Below are 21,195 nucleotides of genomic sequence, written 5' to 3' on the forward strand. Positions count from 1 at the left end.
GCGGGAATGTTGTCAGGGCCCATTGTCTTTGCAGTATTTAGTGCCTTCAGCTGTTTCTTGATATCACGTGGAGTGAATCGGATTGGCTGAAGACTGGCATCTGTGATGCTGGGGATTCAGGAGGAGGCCGAGATGGATCACCCACTTGGCACTTCTGGCTGAAGATGGTTGCAAATGCTTCAGTCTTTTCTTTTGCATCGATGTGCTGGGTTCCCCCATCGTTGACAATGGGGATATTCATGGAGCCACCTCCTCTCCCTGTTAGCTATTTAATTGCTCACCACCATTCACAACTGGATGTGGCAAGACTGCAGAGCTTTGAACTGACCCGTTGGTTGTGGAATTGCTTAGCTCTGTCTATTGCATGCTGCTTCCGTTGTTTGGATTGCAAGTAGTCCTGTGTTGTAGCTTCACCAGGGTGACACCTCCTTTTTAGGTATGCCTGGTGCTGCTCCTGGCATACCCTCCTGCAGGGTTGGTCCCCCGGCTTGATGGTAATGGTAGAGTGGGGGATATGCCGGGCCATGAGGTTACAGATTGTGTTTGAATACATTTCTGCTGCTGCTGATGGCCCACATCGCCTCATGGATGTCCAGTTTTGAATTGCTAGATCTGTTCGAAATCTATTCCATTTAGCACGGTGATAGTGCCACACAACATGATGGTGGGTATCCTCAATGTGAACACGGGACTTTGTCTCCACAAGGACAGTGCGGTGGTCACTCCTACCAATACTGTCATCGACAGATACACCTGTGACAGGTAGATTGGTGAAAACGAGGTCAAGTAGGTTTTTCCCTCTTGTTGGTTCCCTCACCTCCTGCCGCAGACCCAGTCTCGCAGCTATGTCCTTTAGGACTCGGCCAGCTTTGTCATAGTGGTGCTACCGAGCCACTCTTGGTGATGGATGTTGACATCCCCCACCCAGAGTGCATTCTGTGCCCTTGCTACCCTCAGTGCTTCTTCCAATTGGTGTTCAACATGGAGAAGTACTGATTCTTCAGCAGATGGGCAGTAGGTGGTAATCAGCAGGAGGTTTCCTTGCCCATGTTTGACCTGATGCATTCGACTTCATGGGGTCTGGAGTCAATGCTAAGGACTCCCAGGGCAACTCCCTCTCGACTGTATACCACTGTGCTGCCACCTCTGCTGAGTCTGTCCTGCCGGTGGGACAGGACATACTCAGGGATGGTGATGGTGGTGTCAGGGTCATTGTAAGGTATGATTCAGTGAGTACGGCTATGTCAGCCTGTTGCTTGACTGGTCTGAGGGACAGCTGTCCTAATTTTGGCACAAGCCCCCAGATGTTAGTAAGGAGGACTTTTGCAGTGTCGACAGGGCTGAGTTTGCCATAGTTGTTTCCAGTGCCTAGGTTGATGCCTGGTGGTCCGTCCATTTTCATTCCTTTTCATAGACTTAGTAGCAGTTTGATATAACAGTGGTTTGCTAGGCCATTTCAGAGGGCATTTAAGAGTCAAACACATTGACAGAAAATGATGACCTTCATGTTTAATACTTTTGACACTTTGAAGTATTACTTCTGAAATATGATGGGTACACCCAAACTATGAGTCTTTTAATTGAACAGATAGAATCCCTTGTTGACTTTTCAACATTTGAAGTAGATGATTAATTGGTCAGGTCACCTAAGTGTCAATAGGGGAGTTCAGGTGACTGACAGATAAAGACATGGATGTTTTCCTCAGGAATTAATCTGTCCAACTACCTAATTGTACATTATCACCGCTTTCGAAATTAACTGTTACAGTTCTCTCTGCTGCTGTAATCCTTTATCTTTTCTTACTTTCAAAATATAGGTAATGTGAAGTGTGTTTCACATTTTCATCCATTGAACTGTGTCTGCCATCCATCTGCCCACCCTTCTGGCCTATTTATGTTATCCCACAGACATTTATTTAAGTCACAATTTGCCACATCCCAATTTGGTGCCTTCAGCAAAATTCAATATTGATCCTTTAAATTCATATCATTTGTGTATATTGGAAATAAGTGTGGCCTCAACACAGACCCCTGTGAAATATGACTCATCTTTGCTTTGTTTTATATGGGACCCAGCAACTCACCAAGGCTCCTTCGACAGCACCTTCCAAACCCGTGACCCCTACCATCTAGAAGGACAAGGGCAGCAAATGCAAGAGAATACCACCACCTGCAAGCTCCCCTCCAAGCCACACACCATCCTGACTTGGAACTATATCGCCGTTCCTTCACTATCGCTGGGTCAAAATCCTGGAACTCCCTTCCTAACAGCACTGTGGGTGTACCTACACCCCAAAGACTGCAGCGGTTCAAGAAGGCAGCTCACCAGCACCTTCTCAAGGGCAATTAGGAATGGGCAATAAATGCTGGCCGAGCCAGCGCCGCCCACATCCCCCGAACGAATAAAAAAAATACAGAACTCATTATAGTGTGGCATGTAATATAAAGAATGTCTTTCACATGGTTTCTTGGTTATTACTGACAGTATTAAAAGTGTGCTGTGTCAGGTGCTGTTACATTTTGGTGAGAGTCCCAATTCTCAATTGGAATTAGATAAGTGCAGGAATGCTCAATATTTAGTCATTGTTAGGACAGTTTTTCCAATTTATGTACTGTTCCATCACATTTTGCTCATTTTATGGGAGTAGTGGTAGAATTCTTCTAGATAGTGTTCAGATGGAAATATAAATGCAGTGCGAATTGCAGCACTAGCCAGTACTGGAAATTTCATTTGTATTTGGGAACCACGAGCAACATTCAGAAGTGACCCATTGTTCAGCTCTGTGGTAATCAAGCAACAGTGTAATCAAGCAGGTCATTTGGTGGAATAAAAACAAAAAGTGCAGGAAATATTCAGCAGGTCTGGCAACATCTGTGGAGAGTGAAGCAGAGTTAATGTTTCAGGTCAGTGACCTTTAATCAGAACTGGCAAAGGTTAGAAATGTAATAGGTTTAAAGGAAATAAAGTGGGGGTGGGGAAAAGAGAACTGACAAGGAGGTCATGGGGCAAAGGCAAAGAGTGTGTTAATGGTGTGGTAAAAGACAAAGCATTAGTGCAGAGAGGGTATTAAATGACAGAATAATGAAAGCCCTAGCCAAACGCACAAACATGAAAAAAATAGTGGGCAGCCACATGGTAAAAAAAAATAATGAAACAAGCTGAAATAAAATAAAACTAAAAAAAACAAATAAGAAAGGCCCAGTCATGATGTGAAATTATTGAACTCAATGTTCAATCCGGCAGGCTGTAACGTGCCTAATCGGTAAATGAGATGCTGTTCCTTGAGCTTGCGTTGATGTTCACTGGAACACTGCAGCAATCCCAGGACAGAGATGTGGGCATGAGAGCAGGGGGATGTGTTGAAATGGCAAGCGACAGGAAGCTCAGGGTCATGTTTTCAGACTGAGCGGAGGTGTTTCGCAAAGCGGTCACCCAATCTGCGTTTGGTCTCCCCAATGTAGAGGAGACCACATTGTGAGCAGCGAATACAATATACTAAATTGAAAGAAGTACAGGTAAATTGCTGCTTTGCCTGAAAGGAGTGTTTGGGGCCTTGGATGGTGAGGAAAGAGGAGGTGAAAGGGCAGATATTACACCTCCTGCGATTGCATGGTAAGGTGCCGTGGGAAGGGGATGAGGTGTCAGGGGTAATTGAGGACTGGACCAGGGTGTCGCGGAGGGAATGATCCCTTCGGAATGGTTGACAGGGGAAGGGAGGGGAGGGGAAGATGCTTTTGGTGGTGACATCATGCTGGAGGTGACGGAAATGGCAGAGGATGATCCTTTGGATGGGGTGGAAAGTGAGGACAAGGGGAACCCTGTCACGCTTCTGGGAGGGAGGAGAAGGGGTGAGGGCAGAAGTGCAGGAAATGGGTCGGACACGGTTGAGGTCCCTGTCAACCACAGCGGGAGGGAATCCTCCATTGAGGAAAAAGGAAGACATATCAGAAGCGTTGTTGTGAAAGGTTGCATCATCAGAACAGATGCATTGGAGACGGAGAAACTGGGAGAATGGAATGGAGTCCTTACAGGAGGCAGGGTGTGAAGAAGTGTAGTCGAGGTAGCTGTGGGAGTCAGGAGCTTTGGTGGGCCTGATTTTTAGGTCATGCCAGGGAGGGCAACGGAGGTGGCAGGCAATGAAAATCATGGTGCCGGGCAGTGCCAGTTTCCGATCATCGTTCCCGCTGCTGGCGAGTTCCATCAGGGCAGGTAGAGGCCAACCCCGAGTCCCCACCCAATCTGTTAATAAGGCCAATGATGGCTGTCGAATAGCTCATTGATGTTGCGATTTTGGTGGGGGCGCACAGGCTGCATGCTGGATCACGCGCAGACCAGATGCATGGTGGTGGCAACACATCATGGCCACCCAAGGGAATTAGCTGGACACATAAAAAGGAGAACAGAGCAGAGGGGGCCTCAGCCATTGGCACACAGGTGCCATCATATGTGCGCAGGTTGCGGGGCGAGTGTTGACTGCGCGCACACAGTGCAGGATGTCATCACCCTCCTGGCATCACGGGGGCATAAGAGGAGAGGGCAAGGCTTCCGGGCACATTTGGGAGGCTACCTGAATGCAAGAAAGGCAGAAATGGCAATGGGAGCACAATTTACAGATTTCGGGTTCAGTGGCAATGAGGAGCAACATCCTCCGCAGGAAAAGCAGAGCCCCGGACATGAGGAAGGCAAAGGAGAGAGATATGGGGCAGGAAGGACACGGAAGCAATACCCTCAGCATAGGCTCTACCGGCAAACACAGAGCTAGTTGGAGTAGTCAGAGAACCAGTGCCGCAGGAGACGGCGACTCTCCAGACAGATAGTCACAGAGGTTTGTGCCCTCATTGCCGAGGACCTCACATCTCACAGTGCTGCTCACCATGCCCAGCCAGTAGCTGTCAAAGTCAATATGGCCTTGAACTGCTTTGCCTGTGGTTCCTTCCAAGCATCAGCTGTGGACCTTGGTGGCATCTCGCAAACAGCAGCACACCACTGCATTTCACAGATTACTGATGCCCTATTAGCCAGCGCTGGACAGTAAATTCACTTCCAGACAGATGGAGCCTCGCAGCAAAATGGGCATGGGTTTCACCTCCATCGCTGGATTCTCCCAGGTACAGGGCATCATCGACTGCCCCATGTGGTCATCAGCGTACCCAGTGACCAGCCAGTGAGATCCTTCAATAGGAAGGGCTACCACTCCCTCAACATTCAACTGGTCTGCAACCACAACAAGAGTTTCCTGCATGTGTGTGCTCGCTATCCCGCCAACTGACATGACTCCTTCATCCTCCAGTATTCCAGGGTGCCACAGTTCTTCATTCTACCCCGTCCTTTCCCCCTAAAGCACATGGTTGGATTCTAGGGGACAAGGGATATCTCTTGAAAAGATGGCTATTCAACCATCTATGAGACCCTGAAACAGAGGCACTGGCACTACAACCTTAAGCCATCTTCTCACAAGGACCAACATGGAGCAGGCCTTCTGAAGGTATGGTTCTGGTGCCTGGAACGGTTGGGTGGCGCCCTGCAATACACTCCTGCAAGGGTCTCGCTCATTGTGGTGGTCTTCTGGCCTCTCCATAACATGGCCCTCCAGAGAGGTGTGGGCCTTGAAGAGGGCGAGGGCCTGGAATGACACAGCTCATCAGAGGTAGAGGAATGCAGGACATAGAAGAGGAGGAGAAGGAAGGTGTAGAACACAGAAGTGCCCTGGCTACACAGGGAGGTTCCAGGGCCTAGCGAGGGACTCGAGGGTCTCATCAGGATGCCATCAACATTAGGGAATCATCTGATCCAGGCATGTTTCAGTTGAGTCCCTCTAACCCAGGAGGACGGCACGGTCTGGAACTTACTTTGAGCTTCCATTGAAGATGCAGCCTGGAATAGATCCACTCATACCGCCAATGATGAATGCACATCTGTCCAGAGGTTTCACTGTGTCTGTCCAAGGACCCTTGCTCCCCTTCACCATTTCATCCCTCTTTTCAGCCATTAAAAAATGGAAGCTCACATATCTGGTGTCATGCGTCAATATTTGCATTGCGTTGAAACATAGGAAAGGTACTCAATTACAGGTGCACAAAAGCAGTCAGTGCTCTGTCTGATGTGGTCGCATCCAGTCTTGGCCACTTCTACGCAGTGCTCCCCTTGTGGCCTTGGAGGAGGTGAAGGCAGCCTGCTGACATCTCTCTGCTCACGGCTGAGATGCACCTGGCAGTGGTCCTTGACGAGGAGGTGCTGGGTGGAGGGCATCTCCAGAGGCTGCCTCCGTCACTGGGCCCTGCTGAACTGTTGGTCCCTCAGTCAGAGGGGCCAAGGAGGCTGCTGATGATGACTGTGCCCGTGAGGAGGTGGCACCCTCATCCTCCTCGGTGACTGCCTCAGTCCTTGGCTGGCGCTCTGGATGGCTGGAGGGGAGCACCAGCTGGTGCGCAACTGGCATCCTCTCCAAACATCTCTATGCCACTAGTGCCACTGACCGACCATGGCATGCTTTCTGTGAATATCAGTGCGCAGTTTCTGCATGCACTCTGAGCACTGCTACATATGGTCCTCCATGCGGTTGGTCACTCTCTCAATGGAGGAGCTCATACACTCAAAGGCCTGAGTCATGGGTGGCGCACATGAACTGAATGGACTCCTGCATTCTCAGCCCATGATCCCGCACTGCCTCAGGGAACTGACATGTGGGAGCACATCTGTTGCTGCTTGTCTAAGTAGAGCCTCCTTTCCTGCGACTCCTGAGGCCCTGCATCTGTGCCCAGCTCAGCAAGGCTGTTTGCCCTCCATCCTCCAAGGGCGATTGCCCATAGCTGCCTCAGCCTCTGTCACCTCTTCCTGCTTACTCGTGATGTACTCCTCACCCAGTGCCACCTTATCTATATGCGCACGAGGACCCATCACGGTGACTATATCTGAGCAGATGGAGGGCGAGCTTTGTAAGGTGTGACAGCACTTGTTCTGAGGTGTATTCCGGCAGCATTTGGTCCGGTGATGGTACAGGAATCTGCTCTTCTGCCTTGAGGTTTGAACCTGCAGGAGGCACAAGAAGAGATTATAAGAACTAGACTTGGAGGGCAAAAGCCTCTACAGTGCTATTCACCCTCTCCGCCAGGGATGCCCATCTCGCCTTCCCTGACTTGCTCGTGGTCAGCCACGCTGGTGATCTCTATGGCTCCCTCTTCCATCCTGGTGATGATGGGTAAGAAGGGATCTCCTCCTCCTGTCTGGGCCATTTCACAGGCATTGTGAGCCCATTTCTGCTGCAAGGACAAAAGAGAGAGAGAGACATTCAATGGCATAACGATCACTGAATCCCCCACTATCAACTTCCTGGGGGGTTACCATTGACCAGAAACTGAACTGGAGTAGCCACATAAATACCGTGGCTACAAGAGCAGGTCAGAGGTTAGGAATCCTGCAGCGGGTAACTCACCTCCTGACTCCCCAAAGCCGGTCAACATCTACAAGGCACAAGTCAGGAGTGTGATGGAATACTCTCCACTTGCCTGGATGGTGTAGCTCCAACAACATTCAAGAAGCTCAACACCATCCATGACAAAGCAGCCCGCTTGATTGGCACCCCATCCACAAATGCTCACTCCCTCCACCACCGACGCACAGTGGCAGCAGTGTGTACCATCTACAAGATGCACTGAAGCAATGCACCTAGTTTCCTTAGGCAGCACCTTCCAAACCCATGACCTCTACCACCTAGAAGGACAAGGGCAGCAAATGCATGGGAACATCACTACCTGCAAGTTCCCCTCCAAGCCACACACCATCCTGACTTGGAACTATTATCGCAGTTCCTTCACTGTTGCTGGGTCAAAATCCTGGAACTCCCTTCCTAACAGCACTGGGGTGTACCTAACCCACATGGACTGCAGCGGTTTAAGAAGGTGGCTCACCACCACCTTCTCAAGGGCAATTAGGGATGGGCAATAAATGCTGTCCTAGCCAGCGATGCCCACATCCCATGAATGAATAACAAAAGATAATATACTGCTGGCCTCTATGACCAGTGCCAATGGCTCTTTGAGATAGGAAGCTGCATGTATCAGTGCTGGCAAGTCCTCAACAGCACTATGGGTCTGAGCCTTGCTGAGGGAAAGAAGACATCTCTCCTCTCTGTCACTGCCTCCAGAAGGACTTCCTGGCATGCATCAGCAAAGTGAGGGGCATCCCCGCCCTGGGTTGCAGCCCTCTGCCTTTCCTGTTCCATTAGTAGTACTGCTATTGATACACTAAAACGGCAGCCACAGTAAGGGCTGCTGTGGTCTGTTTAAATCGGGCAAGCACTCTTTCAGACCCGTCTCCATTCCTTCCCCCATGGCCGCTAATTGGTCGCCCAAACCACCCTCCAGCTAATTAACAGGCCGCCCCCGTGAAAATCAGGGCCTGTGACTGCTTTCCCCCAGGGGTGGGATCGAGATACGGAAATAGTCCTGACATCAGTTTCCTGACCCCGGAAGGAAAATCAGCCCAGTGCATTTTCTTGAGACTGCTTTTACACCAAGTAAATGGGGAACATCTATAAGAGTCATTTCCCATGGGAGAAGGAAAGCATTGTTTAGATTAAAAATACTTTCACTTGATGGTAATGTTTTATCAAAGGTTGGGCAGGCGTTAGTGCTACTAGCAGTATTGTTATCAGAGAAAGCAAATAGAAAGGCTTGAATTAAGATAATTGGCTTCCTGACAAAACTGATGAAAACCCTTGAGGATAATGCTGAGTAAAACTGTTACAGCTAATCACTAAAATGGTAATCATGTTCTTGAGGAAAAACGTGATATGCAGTGGTAAAAAAGCTAAGAGTTTGTGGCTCAAAGGTCCCTCCTTTAATTTTTATGTAATTAATAGGCATTGAAGCAGCAACAGAAAAGGAGGATTGGTGTTTCTATGATGATGAACAAGGCCATTCCATGTGTCGTACTGACACCACTAAAAGTATCAGAAGAGCATTCAGAATCGCCATCTGGTAAGTATCAATTCTGAATGGACTTTATTGTTTTTACTAACTTTCTTTTGGAAATCAGCTGGAAAGTAATGGCTAATTTAAAATTCAGATCATTGACTTGAAGTTGCTGATTTATCAAAGTGGCACAGCTTGTACTAGGTTTGCACCATGAGATTCTCCATACAGCAAGTTCCCAAACTCAGCAAAGCTGCTCAGCAGGGAAAGTACATGAAATTATTTAAAAAAGATTAACAGAGAAGAATATTCAAAGGACAATTTTTCAAAGTAATACCCATTATTATATAGAAACAGCAAACTGCCACGTGCATTGTTCATATGTATAAACAATCTTTATATAACAAATGTAGTTAACATGTTGACCAGCAAATTAACAAGTTACTGCAGTTTATAGAGTCATACAGCACTGAAACAGGCCCTTCGGCCCACCAAGTCTGTGCCAACCAACAACCATCCATTTATACTAATCCTACATTAATCCCATTTTCCCTACCACATCCCACCACCTACCTACATTAAGGGCAATTTACAATGGCCAATTTACCTATCAACCTGCAAGTCTTTGGCTGTGGGAGGAAACTGGAGCACCCGACGAAAACCCACATAGTCACAGGGAGAACTTGCAAACTCCACACAGGCAGTACCCAGAACTGAACCCAGGTTGCTGAAGCTGTGAGGCTGCAGTGCTAACCACTGCACCACTGTTGTATTTACTGTACAGCTTGCCAGATTCACAGCTATTTTCCATTTTGGCAGTTTTAACTCAACTTTTAATCTGCAAATAAATCTATCACCTCACATATGGCTCTTCTATGAAAGAAGATCATCAATTAAGAGTAAGACGATAATCTGAAAGCATCTGTCAACAGTAGCCCTCAGAGCCAAGATGCCAACCATTCGAGCTTCCATGGCAGCAGAGTTAGCTCATATTGAAGCCGTCAGAGCTGTCACCAAAGGCTCCATCGTAATGGATGCCAGTGGCATGTTCATGGAGCTGACTGCTCAGTCATGTTGGAAAGAATGGTTCCCATGCCTTATGTGAAACCTTGACACAAGTTGGAGCTGCAATTCTCTGTGCTCTGTGACATTGTGTGCAAGTTTTCTGATGGACTGCCCAGTGTAGTCAGCATTTCCTGGTGTATACCCATCAACCACCTTTGATAACTTGGTTCCTCAGAGGCACTGCAGCAGGGCTAGTATGTAAATTACTGATTAAATCCCAGCTGGAGTATTGTGACATTTCTGGGCCCCATACTTTAGGAAGGATGTCAAGGCCTTAGAGAGGGTGCAGAAGGGATTTACCAGAATGGTACCAGTGCTGCAAAGCTTCAGTTACATGGAGAAGCTGCTTCGAGCAGAGCAGGTTGAGAGAAGATTTCATAGAGGTGTCCCTAGAATGATAGACTAATACAGCGCAGAAGGAGGCCATTTGGCACATCGTGGCAATACCAGCTCTTTGAAAGAGCTATTCCTGCTGTTACCCCATCATTCTGCAATATTTTCCTTGAGGGCACAAATTTAAGGCTGAAGAATCAGAGGCAATATTCACGCAGTGAGTTGTTATGACCTGGGATGCACTGCTTGAAAGGGTTGTAAAAGCAGATTCAATAATAATTTAAATAAGACAATAGGAATGCTTGAAGGGGAACCATTTGCAGGGCTATGGGAATAGAGCAGAGATGTGAGATAAATTGTAGAGCTCTTTGAAAGAGTTGTAACAAGCACAATGGGCCAAATAACCTCCTTTTGTGCTGTATCATTCTACGATTCTATCTCCACCTCCAGTGATCTAGCACCTGTGGTATCCAATCATCCTGTCCTAGCTCCTGCACTCTTGTGGCCAATAATTCACCATGTGAGGTCCTCTCCTCCAGCCTGGCCTCTAAAGTAGGCATGTGAAGGTAAAATTGAGCGATGGTGCATCTTCAGCATTGCTGACCTCCTCTGATGTGGTCGAGGTATTGCTACATCTTCAGCATCTGAAATGGAAGACAGAGATAATGTAGATGTAAGCAGGTTTTTCAACTTTACCCACAACATTTTGATTCAGAGAGGAAAATGCTAACACTGAACCAAAGTTGACAAATAATATATTGAACAATTTAGCTAAGGTAAACCCAGAATATTACTTAAAATTAAATGAAGAAAGTATAAAAATTTAAATAGTACATAAATTTTAAATAGTCATTCGCCTTTGGCATTGCATGCTGGATCTCAAAACCAAGTATATTCTTAAGGTGAAACAGAATTAGGCAGCAGGTAGTAATTGGAATCGGGGATACAGAAGTAATTCAAAGCCCATTTTAAAGTTACATCTGCTGTCCTTTTTATATGACAATGTATTTAATAATATTATTAGTTATATTGTTAAATGGCAAAAGCTACTGTAGAAAGTGAGAAGTAAAGTTGATTGGAGGATCAAGGTTTTACTGTGGAACAAGTTGCAAAGCTGGAGAAATAAAATTGTAGTGGCACCGCTGGCAGCGGAGTGTAATTACACTGGAAAAGTTAAAAAGTTAATTTCCATTATAAATGTGAACATAGGAATTGATGAAGTCATCTGAGATAAAAATGTGACTACAGGAAGTAAGATTTTGTGGACTGAAAGCAATTATAAGATTTTTAATGTCTCATTCTTTACTGAAAGGATGTAACTGAAAGGATGATAGACGTTTGCAACAATTTACTAGATGGTTTTGTAATTTGTGATATTCCAAGTGTAGTTGTAATTTATAGTGGAAGAATTAGAGCACTAATGGGAAGAACATTTGTGAGCAGGCTGGTGTTTTCTGGTCCTTGACTTTTCATAAGTTTATGATCACTTATGGGAAGAATATTATTGTGTTTGAGAGGGTACAAAGACAAACATCAACAATTATTTATCTTATAGAACTGGTGAGGAACTTGCATTTATTGTCTTTGGAAAAGTGTTCTAACTGAAGTTTTCAAGATTGATCCAGGTAAATTGTTCACCGCAATGATGGGTTCAAATATCAGTGAACATGAGTTAAATTAGAAATTGAGGAATAAAAAAAGGCAGGTGGAAACTTTTCATCTGAAAGGTAATAGAGTTGTGAAGTAAATTGTTGAAGAAGACTGCATACATGAATGAAGAGGCAATTAGTTGCACTACTGGAGAGAGAAGGGATTGAGGGCTGTGGTGAGAAGGAAAATAAGGAGGTTGTTGTATGAAAAATATTCGGTTTGACAGCCCTTTACCTGTTCCTAAAATTTCTTACATTCTTTTTTCTTACATTTTGCATAATGCCTTCCATACCTCACGGCCAACAAAATAACTTTGTGTTTTATGACAATGTAAATACTGTTTGACACTACAGCTGTCAAGTTTGATGAACAAAATAAAGCATTACTAGAGTAACTTTTATCTTATTTACAGTTATTCTACTTTTAATTGCCATCTCTATTTTTCTCATTTTACAGTATTATTCCCTTCATCCACAATGCCGTGCTTCTGGAATTCTCTCCACTACCACCTCCAACTTGTTACCACCCTTCTTAATATCAAATGGTTCGTTAAGACTCTTCTCTTTGATCATGCTTTTACTACCCCTCAGCTCTTATTTTTCACTTTCCCATTCCTAGAGTGTCTACTCTTTGCCCACTGTCCTATAAAGCACTTTGAGATCTCTCTATGTTTAGGGGGAGCACTTCAGAACTACAAATGATTATGCTGTTTTCTTAACTCACACAGAAGGGAGTGTAAGGTGATTTGATTTATTGACAATGGCCTATATCAGTGCTACTCTTATTCAGCCTTCGCTCAGTGGTAACATTCTCACACGAGTCCACGGTCACCAAAATTGCAACACACTGGGCTGAATTTTATGAACTATCTAACGTTGGGGGTCGTGGCGGAAAGGCCCGGAAAATTCTTCCGGGAGAGGACTGCCACGACCCCCGACGCCGAGAAGGCCCTGCCACATTTTACCGGCGGTGGCGAGGCCTCCGTGTGGCCCCTCCCACCGAAAAGCGGCAGGGCCTTCATATCCATATTAAAATCAATGCAAATAAATTCAAATAAACTTACCTGGTCCGATGGCTGGCCCACGCCAATTTTCCGGCCCCTGGCCAGAACGCCCGCGCCTTTGGATCTCTGTGCAGACATCCGAGGTGTGACGCTGGTGGGGAGGGGGGGGGAGTGAAATTCTCAGGATGGTTAAAACTGTTTCAATTGGCTGAGGGGATGGTGGGAAGGGGTTGCAGGGCAAAGATTACGAAGTTTTGGGGGGGAAATAAATGTATTGTTTGATCATTGGGGGTGTGGAGAAGGGGCTTTGATGTTTAATTATCTGTTTTTATTAAGATAAAAGGTGATGTTCCCTTTAACATTTGAAATCTGTTAGGGCTTGAAGCCCTTTAAAAATGACGCCGACGCCTGTGCAGTAGCACCGGACAAAGTTGCCGGGGATGGAACGGCTGCTCCCTCTACATTATCAGGGGTGGCCGCTCCGCCCCCTCCATTTAAATGAGCCCCGCGCAAAATATCACGGGGGCTCAGTGACGGCCGCTCCGCATGGGCAGACCGGCAAGATCAGAGCAGACCGCCACGATTTACGGCACGCTCATAAAATTCAGCCCATATGGGCATGGTCCACAAGTAGCATGATTTTGTGAAGGTAATTCATTTACATATTGAGAATATGCTCTGTGCACATGCTGGCATGGGCATAGGGAGCAGGTTTAATGTGTGGGCTGCTGGGAAAAATTAATGGAATGCAGTCACTTAAGGATAAAGTCCATATATTAGAGCATATATTTCTGAATATTTATTAGCCTTTCCAAAGTTTGAATGGGATGGGGTGGTAGGAAATGGCAGGTAAAAAAACAAAGGATGGCAAACCCAATGTGGGGACATGAAATGAAAAGTGTATGCAAGTGGCAGAGTATTACTTCACCCAAACTCCCTGCTTGATGATTACTGAAGTAAGTGTATTGCGCCATGAAGCTGGCTGAGGAGGGTTGCCCTCTCTCGCACTCCAAGGCACTCTTTTCCCAGGACATGAGGAGAGATTGTTAGGTTCAGTGTTGTGCTTAGTACCTACAGGATGTGGGAGCAAAGAGTACACTTTTGAAGGTAAGACTACCCAATTGTACATTGCACCAGAGGGAGACCCAAGTATCCATGTCCAAACTGTTGCCTGACAAACGGTTCTTACATTTTTGCTCACCCATTCCAAGGTCTCACATAACTTTACCACTCTTTTATACTATATCATGTTCACCTATATCTAAGTAGGGCGCACATTCAAACAGCAACATACAATTGAGTGCCTTTGCACCCTGAAATTTTCCAAGGGCTTCATATCAAATTATTGTATCACATTCTAGCTGTTTGATGCATACTTACTGACAGGCAGGATGGCTTGGGAGTTGGCCACATGCCTAGAATGTATAGGTGCTCCTTTATCTTACAGTCAATATAAAATGGCACCTAATAGAGGGGAACAGATCCAAATTCGTGGAGGACTCAGAAATCCTAGGGTATTGGCTGCCTTGAAAGATGCCACTCTGGAAATCCTTGCATATAAGAAGCTAAGGGAAGGTGAACCCACAGGATTCCACCAAGCTGATGCTGTCCCGCTCTTGTCTTTTCTCCCTTCACATTCACTGCTGCATAGGATTACGCACAAAGATCAAAATAGCATTCCCACTTATGTTCGTTCTGTCATTATGGGTATAGAAGAGCTTGTCAGCCTGCTGTACCTCAGAACAGCATCCCGCCACATCGCATCCCCTCATTGTTTATAAGCCATACACATTCTGGAGGATGCAGTTATTGAGCTTGAGGAGATATCACCTGGTGAATTACAGTGCACAGGTGAGGAGGAGCAAACTGTACTGGCAGAGGAGTGGCAGTAACTGTCATCAATGACCCTCTGTATTTACAATGTGGTGAAATTAGACAAGAATGTCAACCTTTGCTGTTCTTCATGGGGAATAAAATAAAATTACTTGCAACACTGATAAAGCAATGCTAGCCTGGAGTGAGTCAGTGGTAGAAATATTGAGGGCAGCGGTGATCATGGCTGCCATTTGTGCTGCGTATCTTTGTTGCAGGTTGGATGCAGGTAACCTTGCAGCAGATGACAGCTGTGGAAGCTTAGCAACTGGCTGTCTGTTCATGTGCAGTTTGTTCATGACCATTGGCAGCCTGGTGTACTAAGACATGCAGAGATGGTTGGTTGTAAAATGGCACATGTACCAGTTCTACCTCAGGTGCCTGCTCATTTCCCGGGCATGCCTTCTTTCAACTTCTACCATTTTAACCACGACATAAAATAATATATTTGAAGTGCATTTAATTTAATTTGCATCATTAACTTTACACTCACTTGTGAGCTGCTACAGGACTTTGCAGCTTGCACCAAGATTTTTATGGCTATGTTAGCTTTTGTGAAAGTTGGTATTGAAAGTATTATTTTTCCTGTATTATTTTCTTCCATTTGTCCTTGTTTTGCTGCAGTCCTCTAAATGCTTCACTTAGTCTGCTTTCAAGTGACTTAGCAAGGAAAGGATCGTTTAAAAACAAACTTATTATAATAAGTAAATAAAATTTGTTTCTGAAAAAAAATTATTCCATGCATACATTATTAATAAAAAAAAATCAGGCATGTTGTTAGGAACTGGAATGCAATGCCTGAAAGAATGATGGAAGCTGATTCAAAAGTAGCTTTCAAAAGGGAATTGGATAAATGCTTAGTAAGGAAAAAGAATGCAAAGCTATGGGAAAAGAGCAAGGCAGTAGGGCTAATTGGATAACTTTTTCAATGGTCTCTTTCTGTCATTTATGATTCTATGATAAAAGATCTGTAATAAAAACAACAGTACAAAAATAAGTAATGTAATTTAAGTGTAGCATGCTTGAGAGGAACAAGAGACTTTGAACCTATAGTTCCCAAAGCTTTCTACCACTGGGGATTTTCCTCGTGTCATATCTGTGTCTGTTGTAGATAACTGAAAGAAATTAATTGCTATGATTATTTAACTATTCCATTATCATTGTATCATGTAACTGCCAGGATGGTAGAAAGTGAACAGGATGGATGTTGGTCTTTTTTTGTTTAACAATTCCTATGTTGCAAAACTGAAAAACTCCATACAAAACCTTTTAATTCTTTCATGGGATGTGGGTGTCACTGGCAAGGCCAGCATTTGTTGCCCATCCCTAATTGCCCTTGAGAAGGCGATGGTGAGCCACCTTCTTGAACCGCTGCAGTCCATCTGGTATAAGTACACCCATGGTGCTGTTGGGAAGGGAGTTCAGGTTTTTGACCCAGCAACAGTGAAGGAATGGCGATATAGATCTAATTCAGGATGATGTGTGACTTGGAGGGGAACTTGCAGGTAGTGGTGTTCCCATGTGTCTGCTGCGCTTGTCCTTCTAGGCAGTAGAGGTCGTGGGTTTGGAAGGTGCTGTCTAAGGAGGCTTGGCGAGTTGCTGTAGTGCATCTTGTATCTAGTACACACTGCTGCCACTGTGCACCGGTGGTGGAGGGAGTGAAAGTTTAAGGTGCAGAATGGTGTGCCGATCAAGCAGGCTGCTTAGTTCTGGATGGTGTCAAGCTTCTTGAGCATTGTTGGAGCTGCACTCATCCAGGCAAATGGAGAATATTCCACCGCACTCCTGAATTGTGCCTTGTAGATGGTGGACAGGCTTTGCGGAGTTAGGAGGCGAGGTCCCGCAGAATTCCCAGCCTCTGACCTGTTCCCGTAGCCACAGTATTTAAATGGTTGGTCCAGTTCAGTTTCTGGTCAATGGTTAACCTCCAGGAAGTTGATAGTGGGAGATTCAGCGATGGTAAGGCCGTTGACTGTCAAAGGGACTGTTAAGATCAGGTGAGGAGGGGTCAAAGGGCTCCCCTCTTTTGCCTCTCCTTTTTTGACCATAACAGGTTTATTTCTTTTTGAAGTGGATATACTTACCAATTCAGTGAGTGTTTAACTGTTTATGCCCTGTGATCATAAAAAGAGGCAATCAAACAGGTTTTCTCGAGTTAATATTGAGGACTCCCAGAGCAACTCCCTCCTGCCTGTATACCACTGTGCCATCATCACTGGTGGCACTGTCCTGCCGGTGAGACAGGACATACCCAGGGATGGTAATGGAGGAGTCTGGGACATTGGCTGTAAGGTATGATTCGGTGTGTATGACTGTGTCAGGCTGTTGCTTGACTAGTCTGTGGAACAGCTCTCTCAACTTTTACACTAATCCCCAGATGTTAGTAAGGAGGAATTTGCAGAATCGACAGAGCAGGGTGTGTCCTTTTCTTTTCGATGTTGGGTGGTCTGTCCAGTTTTATTTTTATTCAACTTTTCTGGAGCAGTTTGGCACAACTGAGTGGCTTGCTAGGCCATTTCAGAGGGCATTGTTGTAGATCTGGAGTCACATGTAGGCCAGACCAGGTAAGGATGGTAGATTTCCTTTCCTAAATAACGTTAGTGAACCACATTGTATTTTTATGACAATCTGGTAGTTTCATGATCACCATTGATGAGACTAGTTTTTAATTACAAATTTATTAATTAATTGAATTTAAATTTCCCAACTGCCATGGTGGGATTTGAACTCATTTTTCCAGAGCATTAGTCAGGGCCTCTGGATTATCAGTCCAGAAACATTACTACGCCACCATCCCCCACCTGTAGCCCTTCAAAAGTTCTGTTATACCTTTATCTTTAGGCCATTCAAAATGGGATTTAAAGGTAAAAAGTGCAATATCAGCACAAAAGCAGGACAATTTGCCGAGTGTTCACTTAAACGTTTTTGCATGTCCCTAAACTATTAATGAATCTATGCCAGAGCACTCGAGAATACAAAATGCAGCTGGCCAGAAAATTGCAGGCAGAAGGATTTTCCAATCCCCCCAATGCCCATTGAAGGCATAAACCAGTCTGCCATGTGTAATAATAATCAAATTTTGCTCTGCTGGTCAATTAAATGGTTCATTCTCTTTTCTATGGCATCACAGCAAACACAAGATTTTTATTTATAATATATGTAATGGCGATTTCTCTTAAGATTCTAAGTACAATTTATTCTACCTGTGTAGTAGATTAAATTGCTGCTACAACAGAAAAAAGATTTCATGCAATGAGGTTCATGCAATTTGTGATGCAATGAATATTGTATGTACAGTTGCTTCTTAGCCAGAGTCTTGTCATGACTGATTCATTTTATCATAATCTTATAGAAGGTTTGCAATCTTTGGGGATGGGTGATAGACTATAACTTTACATCCACAAATGCTTTTTGAAGCATATCAGCCAGAACAGAATAGCCATCAGTGCACTGAAGATGTGTATCAGATGCCTGCACTGAACCATGAGAGTATTACTGTGCAATCCTCAAATGTTATGGCAGATTTTTGTGGCATCCTGCGCATCGCCCAACATTATTATTTATTGGATTGCAGTATGCTTTTTAGAGGACATACTAAACATTTCGGACACAAATGGCTTCCAAGTCCGATAGGTCTGATATTATTCATCATTCTCCAGACAATAAAAAAGCCATTATTCTTATTACATTAAGACTTAAGCTAAGCATTAAAGGTTATTCCTGTGAGAAGACCTTGTCTTTCAACAACAACTACTTATATTTATATACCCGCTTTAAAGTAATAAAATGTCTCAAGGCACTTCACAGGAACACTATAAAACAAAGTATGACACTGAGCTACTTAAGGAGATATTTGGTCAGATGACCAAAAACTTGGTCAAAGAGGTTTTAAGGAGTGTCTTAAAGAAGGACAGTGAGGTAGAGAGGCAGAGAAGTGTAGGGAGGATATTCCAGAGCTTAGGGCCAAGGCAACTGAAGGCGTAGCCACCAATGGTGGAGTGTTTAAAATGAGAGATGCACAAGAGGCCAAAATTAGAGAAGCACAGATATTGCAGAAGGTTGTGGGGCTGGAGGAAATTACAGAGATAGGGAAGGGCGAGGCCTTGGAGGAATTTGAAAACAAGGATTTGAATTTTTAAATCAAGTCATTGCTTGACTGGGAGCCAGTGTAGGTCAGCGAGCACAGGGGTGATAGGGGAATGGGACTTGGTGCGAATTAAGACACGGGCAGCAGAGTTTTGGATGACCTCCAGTTTATGGAGGGTTGAATGTGGGAGGCCAGCCAGGAATGCCTTGGATTAGTCGTCTAGAGGTAACGAAGGCATGAATAAAGGTTTCAGCAGCAGATGAGCTGAGATGGGAGCACAGTCGGGCGTTGTTACGGAAGTGGAAATAAGCGGTCTTAATGAGGTCGGAAGCTCAACTCAGCATCAAATGTGACACCAAGGTTGCAAACAGACTGGCTTAATCTCAGACTGTTGCCAAGAAGAGGGATGGAGTGGCTAGGGAACAGACTTTGGAACAGGGTCAGAAAACGATTGCTTCAGTCGTCCCAGTATTTAATTGGAGGAAATTTCTGCTTATCCATTTACTGGATGTCGGCAATGCCATCTGATAATTTAGCAACAGTGGAGGAGACGAGAGAAGTGGTGGTGAGTTAGAGCAGAGTGTCGTCAGCATACATGTGAAAACTAACACTGTGCTTTCAGCTGATGTCACCCAGGTGCAGCATGTAGAAGAGAAATAGGAGGGGGCAAGGATAGACCTTGCAGGACACGAGAGGTAACAGTGCGGAAGCAGGAAGAGAAATAATTGCAAATCATTCTCTGGCTCCGATTAGATAGATAAGAATGGAACCAGGTGAAAGCAGTCCCACTCAGCTGGATGTCAGTGGAGAGGTGTTGGAAGATCATGATTTGGTCAACTATGTCAAAGGCTACAGGCAAGTCGAAAAGGAAAAGGAGGGAAAGTTTACTTTTGTCACAGTCACATAGAATGTATTATGACCGAAGTGGGAAGAGTGCAATGTTTATTCTAGTTCCACTTCTCCACATGTCACAACACATGTTTAAATTTTTTCCCAATTACCGATACAGTCAATCATAGGCTCTATTTTTATCCCAGAATAAAACACACTGACCAGATTTCTTTAATCAACAACAAAATTATCTGTTTGTTATAAAACATGTCTTAACCAGTAATGAAGAAAAGCATTAACACACAGATTGAAATATTAAAGTTCCCTTTGAACCTCAGCTTCTCTCACACTCACACACATATACATACACAAGAAAAAAAAAGGGATTTTCGTTTTAGAGCTCTATTACAACAAAAACAGATTAAAAAAAACACTTAGGCTAAATACTTTCTCATTTTTGAAGAAGAAAAGAAAAGATATGGATAGATGTCCTTTGTTTTCGTTTGGCGTCCCAAATGCGTATAGACAGCTACCACTGAGATCTTCCTAGAACAGTTCTTTTCAGGCGACGTTGAAGATCAGTTTGGGTAGACTTTCCAGGAAATGCAGCAATAGAGGTTTCCGACAGACCTTAAAACAGAAATGCGGCAACAGTTTCAGTTTGCTTCTTACACTTGCTTCTCAGGTTCGCGAGAGATGGAAAACTGGCAGGCTTTTTCAAACTGCTGAAACAGACTGAGTTGGGGTGGTTTGTTCTTCTTGGCAAGTTTTCTCCACTGTCCTTTCAAACCATTGCCCATATCCCAACTCACTGTCCAAAGCGAAACCATAAACAATGTCAGGTGTCAAGTCTCCTGACCCCTATAAATCTTGACCTGTCACTTTTCTGCAAACATCTTTCCCCAAGTCAAAAACAACCCCTGCTGGGTAATTATTTGAAGACAGGTGCCTTCCAGTAACTGTTTGTTTTCAAACCTGTCAGTGGCCCTCATAAAAAAGTTCCATGGATTCCTTTTCAAATTTAAAACACAAATCTTCAAAATCAACAAAAAAAAAGGAAGCACTCGTAACAGATATCATTTGTGACTTTGGTGAGAGCTGTTTCAGTAATGTGGCAGGGTAGAAACCTTATTGGAGGGTTCCAGGATAGAAGGGAACAGATTTGGGAGATGACAACACATTCAAGGACTTTGGAGAGGAAAGGGAGGTTGGAGACAGGATGGTAGTTTGCAAGGACGGTGAGATCAAGGGTTGGGTTTTTGAGGAGAGGGGTGATGATGGCAGATTTAAAGGAGAAAGGGACAACACCTAAAGAGAGAGAACCATTAGTAGTATTGGCTAACATGGGGACCAGGAGGGGAAGTTGGTTGATCAGCAGTTTAGTCGGAATGGGATCAAGGGAGCAGGAGGTTTGTTTTTTTGAAGAGGAGGGTGATGACGG

General features: G+C 44.8%; 1 protein-coding gene across 1 annotated transcript in view; it reads left to right on the forward strand.

Annotated features, from left to right (window-relative positions):
- LOC137369570 (putative Polycomb group protein ASXL3) overlaps positions 1-21,195 on the forward strand; it is a 412,154-nt gene that overhangs the window by 214,264 nt on the left and 176,695 nt on the right. The window contains exon 6 of the mRNA XM_068030859.1: positions 8,862-8,979. Coding sequence (XP_067886960.1) covers positions 8,862-8,979 — 118 coding nt within the window. The remainder of the gene's footprint in view (positions 1-8,861; positions 8,980-21,195) is intronic.

The sequence above is a fragment of the Heterodontus francisci genome, chromosome 5, assembly GCF_036365525.1.
Source record: "Heterodontus francisci isolate sHetFra1 chromosome 5, sHetFra1.hap1, whole genome shotgun sequence".
Classification (NCBI taxonomy): Eukaryota; Metazoa; Chordata; class Chondrichthyes; order Heterodontiformes; family Heterodontidae; genus Heterodontus; species Heterodontus francisci.